At 42.9% G+C, this 19,074-nt stretch overlaps 1 protein-coding gene across 4 annotated transcripts; it reads right to left on the bottom strand.

The window, feature by feature from the left end:
- Positions 1-4,059: 4,059 nt before the first annotated feature.
- Positions 4,060-13,937, bottom strand: poglut3 (protein O-glucosyltransferase 3). Of its 4 annotated transcripts, none has more exons than XM_060935300.1 (8): positions 13,690-13,937; positions 11,291-11,488; positions 8,930-9,210; positions 8,629-8,845; positions 8,030-8,226; positions 7,607-7,801; positions 6,771-6,880; positions 4,060-4,754 (listed from the first exon to the last, which is right to left on the bottom strand). In XM_060935300.1, exons 1-8 carry the CDS (start codon positions 13,919-13,921, stop codon positions 4,697-4,699), a joined length of 1,488 nt encoding a protein of 495 aa, XP_060791283.1. In that variant the 5' UTR covers positions 13,922-13,937; the 3' UTR covers positions 4,060-4,696. The 4 variants fall into 4 exon arrangements, with proteins under 4 accessions (XP_060791283.1, XP_060791282.1, XP_060791284.1 ...); XM_060935299.1 differs by having other exon boundaries at positions 6,776-6,880; XM_060935301.1 differs by lacking the exon at positions 7,607-7,801 and having other exon boundaries at positions 6,776-6,880.
- Positions 13,938-19,074: the final 5,137 nt, after the last annotated feature.

The following is a 19,074-nucleotide window of genomic DNA, read 5'->3' as shown; positions in this document are numbered from 1 at the left end:
CGCACTAATAAACTATTTTAATACAGAAAAATGAGAAGTGCCAGATTTGGATGAAAAAAAAAACATCACTCTGAACATGTCAACCCTCGACAAGACCCAAACGAGGAACACTTTTCCTGTGACTTTCCTTCAGAGACTCTGACTGTAAGACATTACTGCGTATTGCATCAGTGTCCAACAGACTGTCTCCACATGGACATCAGCAACATGCTGCGTTTACAGAAAGAATAAACTGGGACAAAGTTAATTCTGCTACAAAGGAAACATCGACACGCTCCGGAAGACGAGACGCTGCTCGCTGTGGAGTGGAGATCACAGTCGGACATCAGAGTTGAGTTTTTATCCACTAAAGATCTGAAACGTCACAATAAACGTCCACATTTCACTAATAAACAAAAACTGATATTAAAAAATCGTTTCATTTTAGAATTGACTTATTTACTGCAGTTACTTTTTACTGAAATATTTCTACACTCATAACTTTTAAATCTCATACATTATATTTTGTAGTTTTTAATCTCTGTACAGCTGCTTTAAGTGCATTATTATTATTATTATTATTTTATTAGCCTCTCATTCCATTTTATTTTTGATGACCTTTTGTGTCTATTTCTCTGTTTTCATGCTGTAAAGCACTTTTAGAGCTTCATTATTAAAAGAACTGCAATTTAAATCTATGAAAGATAAAAAATAAAAATATTAATTTTAATAAAATTAATTAACTTTATGTTTGTGTTTCGTATGCTGGTGCTTTGATTTTGGACTTGAGTTTAAATTGAGTTTCTTTTCGTTTTTTTTTTTTGACGAGTCACATGATTCTGTTCAGTTAAACGATTCACTCCGATTCGTTCAGCTGCACAGTGAGCCCAAACACTTCAATCAGACTACAAACAGTGGAGTTGTGTGACGTACCCAATAATTCTTTGATTTTATTTTATAACATCCACTGAAATGCAGGGTGAAACAGATCCAGACCATGATGCACCCAGCACCATGCTTCACGGCTGAAAGGGTCAGTGTTGATGTGCAGGACTCCAAATGCAACACTACACATCTCTGTCTCATCCTGGTGTTCTTTTGAAAAATTGATGTACTGCAGCGGGGGGGAATGGTTCGTCCATAGTGTCCCTCCATGGTGTTTTTCCATTAGAACCATTGTGTTCAGTATCTCGGACACTGCAGGTTTTTTCAGTCCTTCAGAATTGCAGCCTGCTGTGATCACGGTGTGATCTTTCCCCAGACGTCCCTCAGTACTGAATTTACTCTTTTTGAAAATGTAGGACTTCAGAAATGACTTCATAATATTACCTACAATTCTTCTAATATCTGAAATTTTCTTTTTACAGGGTGTGACATCTCTCTAAGCCACGCCTGTAATCTCACCAATTAGCTTTTGGAGACGTCGTTAGCCATTAAGTTCACAGACACATTCGGTACTGACCTGAAGTCCTTCTGCAGTTTGCTGATTATTACGACATGCCAGGAGATCAGAGCATGGTTTTATGAGTAATGGAGAAATCCTAACATTCCAAAGGGTTCATTTGCTTTTCCTCATCTTTTCCATCCATCCATCCATCTCTATTTTTCCATCGATGCCTTCTGTCCCTTTTTATCTTTCTTTCTCTCTCCATCACTTTATCCCATATGCTGTGTGTAACAAGGCAAGTGTGAGGTTCAGCTTCAGCGACTGCAGCAGACTGTTAAATAAAAAACCCTGTGTGTGTGTGTGTGTGTGTGTGTGTGTGTGTGCGCACACTCATCCAGCAAAAACACTGCTCTTATTTTATACATCATACAGAAAATGACTGTGCAAAATCTTATCATTATAGAGGTTTGTTTTTGCTGTAAATCTCACAGAACACAGAATGTTGAGATAAACACACACACACACACAGGGAAGGGAAACTGGAGAGTAGAGAACAAGCTCTAAAGGAACTGGGAAATATTTATACTTCAATAAAATCTGTAAAGTAAAAGCCTCATGAATTTTGTCCCCCATCATGCTGTATAGTAAATGTAACAATAATAATAATAATAATAATAATAATAATAATAATAATAATCTGCAGAGGCTGTTATCAGAGACACTGTGATGATGTAAAGGTCTGAAGGACCCGGCTCCTCGTTGTACCTCCAGGTTCTCTTTGTGAAGGAGAAAAATTCCACGTCTCTGTTTCAAACAGCATCGTCACGTTTGTGAAGCACGAGGAGCTCGTCGTCGTCTCTTCAGCCGGATTCTCAAAACCCTCTTTCAGCTTCTGAGAGAACAAAAATAACATCAAAATTCAGAGGGCTTCATCATTAAAGCACATACACACAAAACAGGAAGTGTGAAGCAACAGTGCCCCCTGCAGGACACTCTGACAGGAACAGGGCCAAGAAACAAAGGAAAGGCGTGCTGGAGATGTTCACACTGCACTCACACGGGTTTCTAATGCCAGTGTGACAGAATGCAGATTTAACCCTTTCTTTATCCGATGTGTCAGACATCATTACATTCCAGGCGTTTAGCAGACGCGCTTCTCCAGAGTGATGCACAACACACCCAGAGTAGCCTGCTGGGGATTCGGTGCCTTGCTTAAGGGCACTTCAGCCATAACGGCTGGGCTAGGGAATCGAACCAGCAACCTTTTGTTCCTAAAACCACTTCTCTAGCCATTAGGCCGTGACGTCATAGGATTTATGAAGAACAAAAAGCACAGCGTTTCATGTTCTTGCTCAGGAATCAGAGACGAAACCAAAAGATCCTGAATTCTGGAAACCGCAATCTGGCAGAATTTTTTGTGAAAACCTTTAGATGGACGACACTTTAGTTCAGTTCAGCTCTCATAGGTGTGTGATGTTTGTTGCGTCCCAAAATCATCGCTTAACACCAAGAATTATAATTTACATCCATGATGAGAGAATATCACGGCACGTCTGCCACCGAATCTCTGTACAATGCTAATTTAGCTAATGCTAGCCATGATCAGTCAGCGGTTGCCATGGTAACACCGAATTATATTCTAGGCTGCTGTCAAATAAAATTAGTGCAAAAACAAGCATGTTTGCAGAAGATAAGTCGGCCATATTGGGCTGTGATGGACTGCAGGAGGTCATGGGGTCGTTCCCCGATTTGCATATTCATAGCTCCTGGGTAAATGTGTGTTGTAGCGTGTTGGCTTTGAGCTTTGTTAAATAATTGTATTTTCCTCATGGGTCCCTGACAGAGAAGCACTGCTCGGTCTCATCCTCATCACCAGACCTGCTCCTGTCTGCCGTCCAATCAGCTTTAATCAGACCGAGAGAATCGCGAGCGCACTCTCAGACATCAGCCAGTCGTTCAGCTGAAACAGTCGGAGTGAAGTCGTGATGAAGGGCGTGCTCACACGACACTGTGGATAAAACACACTCAGCTCTGTTTCCTAACACACACACGACGTTAAGGCTGAAGGTGAGGAAATGTGTTAGTGAGTTCAGCAGAATCTGTAATGAAGGGAACAGCGGTGAGGGAGCCCGAACAAAAGGGAAAAATGAAGAAGGTACGAGACAGGAAAGGAGAGACCGAGTCAAATCAGCATCCTGGATCCGGTCACGATGGTGGAGCTTTTTTCCTTCTTGACGTAACCTGTAACTGTATTAACACACTTCCTGTCAGGAGCTCGGTTTATTCATGTAAAACTCAACACGTGATCCGATTTCTCCGTCGCAGTGTAACACGACTCCTCCACAGCGGATACAAACCCATACCCTTCTGTGCACCGTGGCTCCAGTTCTCTTTGCAGAACAGACGACTCTCTCTAGCTGCGTCTCCACAACCATCGTGTCCATGTTTTACGGCATCTCTGCACCCAATCACACAGCCAACGCTCTCGATTACGCCCTGAAAGCAAATCATTGTGTTGCAGTTTATTTTAGAATGCGTTTTTCCCCACTTGTTTTATATTCTACTCTATTTGAACCTTCATAACCTGTCATTGAGTCAAATCCCTTTAAACACAAGGGGACTGAGACTCACCTCATTCAGACCCAGGGCGGGGCGGGGCGGGACTAGCTGTAGAGGACTAACAACTATTTAAATAATTAAACAAGTGTCATTTTATTCAGTTGTCAGATCCAAAGTGATTAACAACGCAAAGAACCTCAGCAGCTCCGTTGTGAAATGTAAACAGTAAATGTAAAAGCATTTCAGTCTCACACACACACACACACACACACACACACTGCTGATGCTGCAGTTATTAAAGTACAGGACAGTAAACAATCAGCTTAAAAGCCAGACTTTGTTTCTCTTTGAGAATATAATACACTAAAAGGCTCATCACTTATAAAATATAATCTGTGTGTGTGTGTGTGTGTGTGTGTGTGTGTGTGTGTGTGAGAGAGATAAAATGAGGACATGATTTACTCGGCGTATTATCAGCACATAAAAATCAGCAAAAGTAAACAGTCCCCCTTTCAGTGCCGAGGCTCCTGTGTGTTTACACTCGGCTCTCGGTGAAGGCGTGTCTGTGCCCGATGTACTAAACATGGCATGTGGTTTGGGACACGCCCACACTCAGGGAGAAGGTGGGTGTGACAGGTGTAAAGGTTCTCTGCAGGAACCCTGGTTTCCAGAGGAGAGTTCCCTCACGTCCCTCCTGTCAGAGCTCGTCACTCGGCCGCTCCCGTGTCCTCCCGAGACAGTCGCACGCTGCGCTGCGGTCAGACGGCTGTCTCACTCTCTCCATGTCAGGATGAACAGCAGGTTTACCCACCTGTCGATCTGCATAGGACTGAAAAACAAACAAACTGTCACAGTGACTCCATCTGAATCAAGAGCTACAGTCAGAGAACGAACACCAAACTTTCTCTCAAAACAGAGCAGCGTTTAACATCCGAGTAAAACTCAGCCTGGGAAAATTTTATTTTCAGAAGGAACTCCGATAACACGCAGATGATGGGGGGGCTGAGGAAACGCCACTCTTCATTACTGTGGAGTTTAGTATTGTATTACAGTGGGGTGTGTGTGTGTGTGTGTGTGTGTGTTCTTTATCACTGTTTACGACTAAACTACTTATTCATTTAGTGTGTGGTCTTTACAGGAAAATATCAGACTGAGGTCTTAATAAAAATAATTAGTTGAGTTTATTATAGCAGCGTCCTTCTCACACCCAAGGTCACTTTACAACTGGGGGGTGGGGGTGAGGGGTCCACCAAAAGAGGGTCAGGATGCAATTCCAGTGGCGTCACTACCACAGGCCCACAAAGATAAATCCCACAGCACCTGCACAGCCACCATAACACCACCAAGCAACATCACCCGGAGCGCCACGCCGCGCCACGCCGCGGATCCACAACGCGAGCACAGAAGCTCCAGCACACAGAGCACTGGACAACCCCAACAATAAAAGAGCAACGAACTCAGTGCAGTCCACAGCAAGAAGCACAGGCATCAGCCACAGCGAACCGAGGCTTGAAGGGAACAAACCCACCCAAAACCGGGCCCGGAGCTTCGCCACAACTGGCAGACAAAACACTCAAAAAAAGACTATACAAACACAAAGAAAAACACGGGGGGGGGCTCAGGTGAGAAGCAGCAGCCAAAACATGCACAGTGTCCTCGCAACCAGCTCGACGGCACAAAGAGACCGGCGTCTGATATTTTCTCAAAGACTGAGCAAGCGAAGTTAATAAGGAGTTTACCGTCTGGCTTTTTAAGATTAAACTAGACGCTCATATAACGAGGCGTGGCACGGCTTTCAGTCACATCATACAAGATAAACTTACTTTATCCCTCAGTGGGGAATTTACATGTTCCAGCAGTTCACAGACAGAAAGAGTCAGGAATAGACAGTAACAAAAAAATAGAGTGCGATAAAACTAAAAAAAAAAAAAAGTAATAAAATGAAATATATTTGTAATGTAGTTGAGTCACACACAGATTAAGTGGCTAGCAGCAGTGCTGTAGTCGAGTCACTAAACCTCGAGTCCGAGTCAAGTCCAAGTCATTAAAGAAAATTTTGAGTCGAGTCACGATTGATCTGAATCGAGTCAGAGAAAAAACTCACACTGCACCATTTGATGGTGGCTGGTGCTGCCTTGATGCGAAACCGTTTATGGTGCGCGTGCTGTCCGGATCGCGCCCGAGCGTCTATCTGAAGCACACGCCAAGCCGCGCAGCCGTGACACTCTCGCATGAAATTTGTACAAAAATTAATGTAGATATAAATCTCTTAAGCCAAATTATTATGGCATGTTACAAAAAATAAAGAAAAAATCTGAGCCCTCGTCTCCAGTTTAAGAGTCTGAATGCAGTTAACGCACGAGTCCGAGTCATCGCTGTTCAAGTCCAAGCAGAGTCACGAGTCGGACTCGAGGACTACAAGCCTGGCTAGCGGTTTCGAAACTGAATTTCCGTTCGCGGTTTCTGAACACTGTTTGTTGCTCATTTCTTGAGTAACTCTGTGACTCTTGTTTGTCTTTCAGCAGTTTTTGATTCTGTTTTGGTTTCCAGTGCATCTATTTTTTTGCAGCACTATTTCCAAGGCTCCGGCTTTCAAAGTCCATCATCGCCCGTGGGCATTACAGGAAAATACTGCCCACCAAGGAACCAATCAGAGCGCACGATTTTACTGGAAGTAGCTCGTGCCATATAATAAAGTTAAATACTGCTGTTTATTCCTGGTGTGTGTGTGAGAGAGAGATCTTACTGTTCGTTCCTGTTTATACTGTGCATTATGAATATTCATTAGTGGTGGCAGTAACAGTGAGAGTCTCAGTATCACAGTGACTGCAGTAACGTTACTCACATTACCTTCAGCACCATGTAGTAATAACAGTAGAGTCTGTGAGGTTGGAGCAGTTCTCTGGCCAGCGCCTGCCCCGCCCTCGCTACGGCCTCCACTTCACCGTCGTTCTCCTGTTACTTACACACACACACACACACACACACACACACACACACACCTGATTTATACTTCTGTTTAAACTCTGCTGTAAGTTCAGCTTTGTCTCTCACACAGGGTGAAGTATATGTTCTTGTCTCCTCCAGGAGGCGCTGTTGCATGAAAACACCAGAATTTACTGCTTTTACACACAGAAGCTCTGCGTTTCACTGGATGAAGAATAAACAGAAAATAACAGACAAAATATTGTTTTGAAACAAATTTACTGAAGGAAAAAGAAAAACCTCAAAATTGTAAAAATAACACCAGTTTTTAAATCCACAGGATGAGACCGAGGATTAAACAGACAGTTATAGTGACGTTTCAGCCGCGACAGAGACTCACACTTCATATATTAAACACGCAACACACTGACGACAGAGCTCGCAGCTTCGTGGAAAAGCAGCAGCTGGAAATGTGCAGGAGGAAACGTGGCGCTACTGAGGGCGCTGATCACAGACCCTGCGGTCGACACCGCTGCGACGGAGTTACATTTCTGCTTAGGGCGGGGCATAAGGCACACGGATACACCGCGTCCGACAGCACAGATCTGACGCGGAAGTAGAAATTAACCTTTCCACTGCTGTTACAGTAGAAAGGGGCGTGGCCACGTACTTTTCACTGACGTTTTTCAGATGAGTGAAGAGCAACTCGTCTACAGATCTGCTTTAATTATAACAATAATTAATCAAATTTCTCACCTTGGCCCACTGGATTCTCTCAATCAGATCTGACAGATCTCGTTTGAACTGTAAGTAATGGCGCCCAGGCCTGAGGTGTGTGTAAAAGTGTTCGTAATATGAAGAGTCCTGCTTCATGACCACACTGTTCCCCAACATCAGGTACGGAAACCTGTACGCAGCTACCGTCCCATCCACATTCACCTGGTACTTATACTGCACACACACACACACACACACAGAAATAAGTCTCTCTGTAATGTATTATTGTTATTTTTCCTGAATACATGAACAGGTCTGTTTTATTTCCTCTGAATAATCTGTGTATTATGTGAACATTTCATCTGTTTTGTTTAATAATTGTTAATAATTTGTCTGATAGAGGTGTTACACAAATAAAATCTATTATTATTATTTAATTAATACCTTCTTGGTCTCTCTCACCTTAAAAAAGTCGAAGAATCCGACCAGCGGCGCTTTGCCGAGATCTTTCTCTCGCTCACGGAAGAAGAAGAAAGCCGTGATCCCGGCGTCCAGCAGCTCAGGATTTTTTTTGGACATGGAGACGAGGTGTAAGCGCTCCTCACGACTGTCTCTGCCTCGGAAAAACGCTCGCTCTGTTTTATTGCCCCACACAGGACCTGCACAACCACAAACCACCGCGGAGAAACAAGCAGAGGCTAACGCACTAAACACCAAATCAACAGCCAACACACAGGACTTTTTTTTATTTAACGACTGGAAACAGAAGCTGCAACTCATATAAAGGTGAAATAAATAAATAAATACTTTAAAATAAGCATGGTTTTGTTAAAAAAGGTGAAATGTTCCACAGATAAATAAAACAAATTGAAAATAAAGTGAAAACTAAGTAAAATGAATGTAAATTAATTTGCCAGTTTATTTCAATGTTATTTAAATAAATACAAATAAATGGCAATAAAATAAAGTAATAAAAACGGATAAAAGGAGAATTAAATTAAAAATAAATAAGTAAAATGTTAAAATCATTAAATACATAAATTAATAAATCTCACACACACCTGTATTTCCCTGTACAGACAGCAGGTCATTGGACACGCCCCTCATTGTCTCTAAGGTGGAGTGTGTGATGTCGTAGGTGGGCAGGATGATGTCACGCGTGTCCTTCGAGCCGCACCATGAGAGAACAGGAACTGGTCCGGGAACGTCAGAAACTTTGCGCGTCTCTAACGGCCAGTCACCGACGTTAATGAAGAACTCGACGTCGGGCAGACGGACCTGCGAGGAGATTTACAGCCGACCAATCAGAAGAGCCGCGGGACAGAAGTCTGTTACGATGTGAAATGTGGAGAAACTTCTCACTTTGCGTGCGAGCGAAAGCAGCATCTCGTCAGAGAACATCTTGAAGTCGGTGTACTTCCCGAGCGAGCGGCGGTGCAGCTGGTTGTTGATGATGGCGTAGTGAATGACGCCTCTGTTTGAAAAGCGCGAGGGAACTTCCTGTCTCACTCGCTGCAGCTCGATGGAGGGAAAAGAGCTGAAATCCTCCTCAATCTGAGGATCTGCACTCGGACACTTCATCACACTCAGCCACGCCTCCGCGTCCTCATCGGGACAATCACAGTCCTCATGATACACCGCTCCTGCAACAGGGGGCGGAGCCAGAGAGCTTAATAATAATAATAATAATAATAATAATAATAATAATAAACACGACTCCTGAACATCTAACATGAACATCACCAATGCGTCTTCCCTTTTAATGTGAAGTGGGCTGGTCTTATCTTGGGGAAAGCATTTGTAAGCTCCACCCACAGCAATCACACAGCTGATTTCATTCCTTCCTCACAGGTTTTATTTATAAATAACTAATAGTGAAAAATGAATATTAAATTAAAAAACAAATATACAAGCAGGTAAAATAAATGAATAAAGTTAAATACAAAAAGACTCAGAGAGCTGGCTGTCAATCAAGCTTCTCATTAGAATATTAGGCCACACCCACCAGGCCAGGCTCAGATCACGGAATTGAGCCGAGTGTTTTATCAGTCTTCATCAATCAGGGCTGGGCTCAAACATGTGTGTGTAATATTCTACAACCCCGATTCCAAAAAAGTTGGGACAAAGTACAAATTGTAAATAAAAACGGAATGCAATAATTTATAAATCTCAAAAACTGATATTGTATTCACAATAGAACATAGACAACATATCAAATGTCGAAAGTGAGACATTTTGAAATTTCATGACAGCAACACATCTCAAAAAAGTTGGGACAGGGGCAATAAGAGGCTGGAAAAGTTAAAGGTACAAAAAAGGAACAGCTGGAGGACCAAATTGCAACTCATTAGGTCAATTGGCAATAGGTCATTAACATGACTGGGTATAAAAAGAGCATCTTGGAGTGGCAGCGGCTCTCAGAAGTAAAGATGGGAAGAGGATCACCAATCCCCCTAATTCTGCGCCGACAAATAGTGGAGCAATATCAGAAAGGAGTTCGACAGTGTAAAATTGCAAAGAGTTTGAACATATCATCATCTACAGTGCATAATATCATCAAAAGATTCAGAGAATCTGGAAGAATCTCTGTGCGTAAGGGTCAAGGCCGGAAAACCATACTGGGTGCCCGTGATCTTCGGGCCCTTAGACGGCACTGCATCACATACAGGCATGCTTCTGTATTGGAAATCACAAAATGGGCTCAGGAATATTTCCAGAGAACATTATCTGTGAACACAATTCACCGTGCCATCTGCCGTTGCCAGCTAAAACTCTATAGTTCAAAGAAGCAGCCGTATCTAAACACGATCCAGAAGCGCAGACGTCTTCTCTGGGCCAAGGCTCATTTAAAATGGACTGTGGCAAAGTGGAAAACTGTTCTGTGGTCAGACGAATCAAAATTTGAAGTTCTTTATGGAAATCAGGGACACCGTGTCCTTCGGACTAAAGAGGAGAAGGACGACCCGAGTTGTTATTGGCGCTCAGTTCAGAAGCCTGCATCTCTGATGGTATGGGGTTGCATTAGTGCGTGTGGCATGGGCAGCTTACACATCTGGAAAGACACCATCAATGCTGAAAGGTATATCCAGGTTCTAGAGCAACATATGCTCCCATCCAGACGACGTCTCTTTCAGGGAAGACCTTGCATTTTCCAACATGACAATGCCAAACCACATACTGCATCAATTACAGCATCATGGCTGCGTAGAAGAAGGGTCCGGGTACTGAACTGGCCAGCCTGCAGTCCAGATCTTTCACCCATAGAAAACATTTGGCGCATCATAAAACGGAAGATACGACAAAAAAGACCTAAGACAGTTGAGCAACTAGAATCCTACATTAGACAAGAATGGGTTAACATTCCTCTCCCTAAACTTGAGCAACTTGTCTCCTCAGTCCCCAGACGTTTACAGACTGTTGTAAAGAGAAAAGGGGATGTCTCACAGTGGGAAACATGGCCTTGTCCCAACTTTTTTGAGATGTGTTGTTGTCATGAAATTTAAAATCACCTAATTTTTCTCTTTAAATGATACATTTTCTCAGTTTAAACATTTGATATGTCATCTATGTTCTATTCTGAATAAAATATGGAATTTTGAAACTTCCACATCATGGCATTCCGTTTTTATTTACAATTTGTACTTTGTCCCAACTTTTTTGGAATCGGGGTTGTACACCATGCTCGAACACAGTGTTAAAGTCTCTCTCTCTCTCACCCCCCACCTGTCAGTGTGTACGGAGACTGAGCCACAGGGGTGTGTTTGTGAAACACCTCCACCTTGAGACCGTGAACCACGCTGGAGTAAAGCCGGAACCTGACGAGGAAGGAGCCGTCACTCCGGTCCAGAGGTGCAGGAACATGAACACGAACTCGCTCCTGTACCGAGAGCGCACTCACCCTCAGCTGGAACGAATCTGAACCTGAAAAACAAACACACACACAGTAGTGTTTTGTTTTGTTTTTCCTCCAACAAAAAATTATTTAATAAAAGATATTTTAATAAATTGGTTCAAATGACTAAAATTCAATATTTATTCAAAAATTATTCAATACAAACTAAACCATGTGGCAAAACAAATTTTTAAACAAATGATTTCATAAATATTTTGAATAAATAAATGTTTTAATAAATTATATTTACACACATTGCTTGACTCGCTTCTGTTTATGAAACAAGTGGAAAAACAAGGAAAAATAAACTAATTAGTTTTACAGATAATTAACATGTTTCTGAACTCGAGTATAGAGGCGTGTGCGAGTGTGTCAAGTTTATTTGTATCGAACTTTTAACAATAAACATTGTCGCAAAGCAGCTTTACAGAATTTGAACGACTTAAAACATGAGCTAATTTTATCCCTAATCTATCCCCAATGAACACGCCTAAACTCATTTCTGCACTCAAGTTTCCATCAGTGAAGGGTTTATAACATCGAGTGTGTGTGTATGGAGGTGTATGGGAGAGTGTGTGTGTGTGTATGGAGGTGTATGGGAGAGTGTGTGTGTGTGTGTGTATGGAGGTGTATGGGAGAGTGTGTGTGTGTGTGTATGGAGGTGCATGGGAGAGTGTGTGTGTGTGTGTATGGAGGTGCATGGGAGAGTGTGTGTGTGTGTGTATGGAGGTGCATGGGAGAGTGTGTGTGTGTGTGTATGGAGGTGCATGGGAGAGTGTGTGTGTGTGTGTATGGAGGTGCATGGGAGAGTGTGTGTGTGTGTGTATGGAGGTGCATGGGAGAGTGTGTGTGTGTGTGTATGGAGGTGCATGGGAGAGTGTGTGTGTGTGTATGGAGGTGTATGGGAGAGTGTGTGTGTGTGTATGGAGGTGTATGGGAGAGTGTGTGTGTGTGTATGGAGGTGTATGGGAGAGTGTGTGTGTGTGTATGGAGGTGTATGGGAGAGTGTGTGTGTGTGTATGGAGGTGTATGGGAGAGTGTGTGTGTGTGTATGGAGGTGTATGGGAGAGTGTGTGTGTGTGTATGGAGGTGTATGGGAGAGTGTGTGTGTGTGTATGGAGGTGTATGGGAGAGTGTGTGTGTGTGTATGGAGGTGTATGGGAGAGTGTGTGTGTATGGAGGTGTATGGGAGAGTGTGTGTGTGTATGGAGGTGTATGGGAGAGTGTGTGTGTATGGAGGTGTATGGGAGAGTGTGTGTGTGTATGGAGGTGTATGGGAGAGTGTGTGTGTATGGAGGTGTATGGGAGAGTGTGTGTGTATGGAGGTGTATGGGAGAGTGTGTGTGTATGGAGGTGTATGGGAGAGTGTGTGTGTATGGAGGTGTATGGGAGAGTGTGTGTGTGTATGGAGGTGTATGGGAGAGTGTGTGTGTATGGAGGTGTATGGGAGAGTGTGTGTGTATGGAGGTGTATGGGAGAGTGTGTGTGTATGGAGGTGTATGGGAGTGTGTGTGTGTGTATGGAGGTGTATGGGAGTGTGTGTGTGTGTATGGAGGTGTATGGGAGAGTGTGTGTGTGTATGGAGGTGTATGGGAGAGTGTGTGTGTATGGAGGTGTATGGGAGAGTGTGTGTGTATGGAGGTGTATGGGAGAGTGTGTGTGTATGGAGGTGTATGGGAGAGTGTGTGTGTGTATGGAGGTGTATGGGAGAGTGTGTGTGTATGGAGGTGTATGGGAGAGTGTGTGTGTGTATGGAGGTGTATGGGAGAGTGTGTGTGTATGGAGGTGTATGGGAGAGTGTGTGTGTATGGAGGTGTATGGGAGAGTGTGTGTGTGTGTATGGAGGTGTATGGGAGAGTGTGTGTGTATGGAGGTGTATGGGAGAGTGTGTGTGTGTGTATGGAGGTGTATGGGAGAGTGTGTGTGTGTATGGAGGTGTATGGGAGAGTGTGTGTGTGTATGGAGGTGTATGGGAGAGTGTGTGTGTGTATGGAGGTGTATGGGAGAGTGTGTGTGTGTATGGAGGTGTATGGGAGAGTGTGTGTGTATGGAGGTGTATGGGAGAGTGTGTGTGTATGGAGGTGTATGGGAGAGTGTGTGTGTATGGAGGTGTATGGGAGAGTGTGTGTGTATGGAGGTGTATGGGAGAGTGTGTGTGTATGGAGGTGTATGGGAGAGTGTGTGTGTATGGAGGTGTATGGGAGAGTGTGTGTGTGTGTAAAGTTCTGACCCGGGGACTGGGTGATTTTCTCTCCGTCTTGATTCACCGCCTGGATGTAGAAATATCGGACCGGAAGCACCAGCCGCGGATCCAGCCCCGGTCCCCAAATTATACATTTTTCTGGACTTATTTTATCTTTCTCCTCCTGACCGAGTCCAGGTTTTGCGCGGCTGATCACAAGTGCAGCGATGTAAAGTCTCACCGCAGTGAGTAAAGTGTTTCCAGCGCGTCTCTGCAGCATCGCTGATGTGCTTCCGTATTTTCATCCGGGTACTTTCTTCTTTGACTTGAAAAGCCAGAGCAATGTCTTTTACCGCCACCTATCGGGCTGGAGGTGTGGGTAACTCCCACTGAGCTGCTGCTCACAAGCACATCCAGAGATGCAGAACAGATTTGATTGTTAGTTTCCTCAACAATTAAGTTTCTGAAATGTTTTACCGTTTGTCCTTCATGTGTGCTGAGTTTAATAACCAAGAAGTCCGCCTTAGAACGGTGTCGCTAAGTATGTTTCAAAAGTTCGTGTGTGTGAACGAACTTCAAAAAACTTCAAAAAACCCTCCGTAGATCTGTATTTTGCAGGGGACGCTGCACAGGGGCGACCAGCGGTACAGTCTGTCTGTCTCCTTCTTTGTTTGTTTGTTGAGTGACTAAGTTGTTTGTTTGAGATCATTTTTGGCACAAATTTTAATTAGTTATGCTTTCTTAATCGTAGGCTACCATAAGCCACTATGAGTCGCATATGGGAGCTTGTTTTATTAGTCGGGTCGATACTGTTTGTTATCAGCGTGGCGTGTGAACCGGCCTGTAATGCGGAATCACACGTACGCTACAACAGAGACTTTCTCCTACAACTGAGAGCCTTTGCAGCCGATTGGAATTATACCAGTGTACCTGCGGAGATAACAAGAACCCGAGAAAACAAGAGAAAATGAGGGAAGAGGGGAGGAGTGCGTCAAAGACTCAGGAGGAGAAAAACAAAAGTCCCACTTCCAACCATCATTCTCTCTAACGTCCAGTCGATTAAAAGAAAAGCAGATGAGTTGCGAGTAAACACTCGTTACTTGCATGAATACAGGGAAGCCGGTGTTCTTGCCTTCTCCGAGACCTGGCTCAATGATACCGTGCCAGATTCCGAAGTTTGTCCCGATGGATTTAGTATCGTGCGCTTGGACCGATGCAGTAAGGCTACAGGCAAGGAACACGGAGGGGGCGTGTGCGTCATGATAAATGACAGATGGTGCAAAACAAATGTGGTAAGAAAAAAGATCTGCACCCCGATATTGAACTTTTATCAGTTTCTATGCGACCCTCATATCTTCCCCATGAATTCCCACAAATTTTCCTGACACTGCTATATATACATCCAAGAGCAGACACAAACAAGGCAGCAGACATTATCTTTAATATCACCCACGAATTTGATGAAATCTCACCAGATGCGCCCAAGTTTATAATGGGGGACTTTAACAACTGTACCCTCAAAAAAACACTGTCTACCTATTCGCAGTATGTCACATGTCCAACACGAAAAAACAAAGCAATTGACTTATGCTATGGCTCCATCCCCAAGGCATATTCATCTATTGCCAGGCCCCCCCTGGGTGGCTCAGATCACAACACAGTCCTTCTAAGACTCACCTATAAACAGGTTTTGAAAAGGGTTAAACCTGTGGAAAAGCAGATCCAGGTGTGGGATGAGGACAGTGTAGAGATGTTGAAAGGGTGCCTGGAGTGTACATCATGGACCATCTCTGAGGACTCTTCAGCTGACTTGCACACACAGACGGAGGCTATCTCGGGCTATATAGACTTTTGTGTGAGTGCAGTCATTCCAACCAAGACCATCAAAGTGTATCCAAACAATAAACCGTGGGTGACAAAGGAACTAAAGGATATATTAAATGAGAAAAAGAGAGTATTTGCTTTAGGTAGCTTACAGAACAGAAAAGACATGCAAAGGAAGGTCAATAAGGAGATTTACAGTATAAGGCCAGATGTCAGTACAGGGATAGAGTACAGAGTACCCTGGCAGAGGGGAATTCTAGAGTTGCATGGACTGGAATAAAGCTGATGGCCAATGCACCCTTCAAGATGGGGAAAAAAATTAACTTCATGGATGACACAGCATCTCTTGTGCTGGCCAATAACTTAAACGAATATTTTACCCGCTTTGAATTCCATGGCTGTGGTAACGTCTCTGCTTGGCAACAGACTGTGATGGACGACGCTGGGATGGAGAGCATTTTGACCATCAAGGAGGAGATGGTCCCGCGAGTGTTTGAGAGGACTAATGTGTGAAAGAGCCCGGGGCCCGATAACATCGGAGGCAGAGTGCTGAAGCACTGCGCGGCCCAACTAAGTGGAATGTTTTGTTCTCTCTTCCAACGCTCAGTGGACACCCAGGTGGTTCCACTGCTCTGGAAAACAGCAGTTGTGACCCCCCTTCCAAAGGTCTCCCATCCATCCTCATCCAAGGATTACAGGCCCATTGCCCTCACCTCTCTCTTAGTTACACTACCGTTCAAAAGTTTGGGGTCACCCAGACAATTTTGTGTTTTCCATGAAAAGTCACACTTTTATTTCCCACCATAAGTTGTAAAATGAATAGAAAATATAGTCAAGACATTTTTCTGGCCATTTTGAGCATTTAATCGACCCCACAAATGTGATGCTCCAGAAACTCAATCTGCTCAAAGGAAGGTCAGTTTTACAGCTTCTCTAAAGAGCTCAACTGTTTTCAGCTGTGCTAACATGATTGTACAAGGGTTTTCTAATCATCCATTAGCCTTCTGAGGCAATGAGCAAACACATTGTACCATTAGAACACTGGAGTGAGAGTTGCTGGAAATGGGCCTCTATACACCTATGGAGATGTTGCACCAAAAACCAGACATTTGCAGCTAGAATAGTCATTTACCACATTAGCAATGTATAGAGTGGATTTCTGATTAGTTTAAAGTGATCTTCATTGAAAAGAACAGTGCTTTTCTTTCAAAAATAAGGACATTTCAAAGTGACCCCAAACTTTTGAACGGTAGTGTAAATCATTTGAAAGGATCATAAAAATATACATCGTGAACTCCTGTAGACATGCCCTTGACCCTCTACAACTTGCCTACAGATTTGGGAGGGGGACAGACGATGCTATTGTAGTGCTTTTAAATGATTTGTATACACATTTGGAAGGTTGCAAAACACATGCTCGAGTTTTATTTGCAGACTTTTCATCAGCATTCAATACAATACACCCACAACTTTTAGCAAACAGACTCGGAGACAACTTCCAGTTAAACTCAACACTAATTAAATGGATCTTGGACTTCTTGAGTGGGCGGCCACAAAGAGTAAAGGTGGGGAATACATTATCTGGGGTTCGCTTCACTTCAGTGGGGACACCACAAGGCAGTGTCTTGTCACCATTGTTATACATACTGTACACTGATTGTTGTCGCAGTAGATACCCTGGACATCACATAATTAAATTCACAGATGACACTGCTGTGGTTAGTTTACTGGAGCGAGACGAATCTGAACATGGTCCAGTGTTGCAAGAATTTGTCGACTGGTGTGAAGCCTCCCAGTTGCATTTGAACACATCCAAGACCAAAGAGCTGGTCTTCGATTTCAGACGTGAAGCTCCCTCAACCACTCCGTCTCTGATTAAAGGGGAGGAGATAGAGATGGTGACGGAGTACAAATATCTTGGTCTTATTATCGACCACAAATTATCTTGGGACCAGTGTGCTGATGCTGTTTTTATAAAGGGCCAACAGCGCTTGTATTTTCTTAGAAAACTTAACTATTTTAATGTTGATAACAAAATGTTGACCGTGTTTTACAAGTCCTTTATTGAGAGTATTCTCTCATACTGCATTGTACGGTATGCTGGTATGGGCATTCCAAAATCACCCATAGGAACAAATTGGGGAAGATTGTTAAAACCTGTGGAAAAATTATAGGTCAGCAACAGGTAGACCTGTACCAACTATATCTGACCAGATTAGAACAGAAGGCAGACAAGGTTTGCATGGATATAACTCATCCACTTTCAGTGGAATTCAAGCTGCTCCCTTCTGGTCGTAGATATAGATACCCCAACGTCAGGACAAATCGAGCAAAAACTCATTCATTCCCATGGCAATAATGCAATTAAATAAGATGTGGGGAGGGGTAAGACTAGAAGAATATTTGTAGCACTGTGTAGTATTTTCCTTTATTTACAATATTAGGCCTTCTGGGGAAGTGCAATATACTTCTTATTGTATTTTATTTATGGATGTGTGTTATGTATTGATGAATAGTGCTGTAGCACAGCACAGTAGTTTTATTTATGGCATTAGGCCTTCTAGGGAAGTGTAATATACTATACAGTAGTTTTATTTATGACCTTAGGCCCTTAGGCAAGTGCAATATACTCCTTCTTACTCCTTACTGTATTCCACTCATTGATGTGTGCATGTTATGCATTATTCTTTTATGATATTAGGCCTTGTAGGGAAGTGCAATATACTTCATTTCATTGTACTGTATGTTATGTGTTAGATGAATAGTGCTGCAGATGTCTACTAAATGTCTGTTTTGTCTGTTCTGTCATATGCCTGTACTGTACTGTACAACAAATTGCCTTTCAGGGACATTAAAGTTTTCTAAGTTTTAAAGGGGCCCACTCACGCTTCCAAGAATCCACTTCGTTGTTTTTATTTTGAAATCACGTGATGGCCATTCTGCTGACTTTCTGTGCAGCAAAATGTCTGAAAATTCACTGTTTGTGATCCCTACAAAATCTTTCTCAGACTTTTTCTTCATCTACGTCTCATACATGGACATTTTGAATAGAATATGCTGTAAGACAGCCATGACCAGTTCTGGTCCCTTACAACGGAATAACCGTACAAAAACAGAATGGATCAGTTAAGAGAATTTAAAATATAATTACTTTGACAAAATGCTTTCAATTCCACAGACCAGTTTATGATCAATGGTTTCAAACGTTGCCGGGTTGTTAGGGATTGTTTTCAAACAGTGGACTATCACACTTGAGTTTAGTTTGTGTGATGGTAAAGACCACCATCTTACTTTACCTGTCCTTACAGGCATCTCTTCCAGATGTTAAACAGGTGTCTCACTTTCTCTCACCTCTCTGGATAAAAAAAATCTAAATTTTAATGAGAAAAATCTAAAAATCTGTTAATAAGAATTCTTTAGAAACTTTGTATTTCCACAATAGAAGCATTTATTTTGAATTTTAAAAATTATTTTACTCTTCAGAACAGTGTAAAAATGATTATCTAAGTTAACTAGCGATGAGTAAATGTCAGTGCTGCAGTGCATTGTGGGATATCAGGAGTGCATTGGATATTCTCCACTATAAAAACATGTGCTTTATAAAAGTCC

This window comes from Neoarius graeffei, chromosome 12 (genome assembly GCF_027579695.1).
Source record: "Neoarius graeffei isolate fNeoGra1 chromosome 12, fNeoGra1.pri, whole genome shotgun sequence".
Lineage (NCBI taxonomy): Eukaryota > Metazoa > Chordata > Actinopteri > Siluriformes > Ariidae > Neoarius > Neoarius graeffei.
The sequence above is the reverse complement of the archived record's forward strand: the minus strand, read 5'-3'. Positions and strand labels throughout refer to the sequence as shown.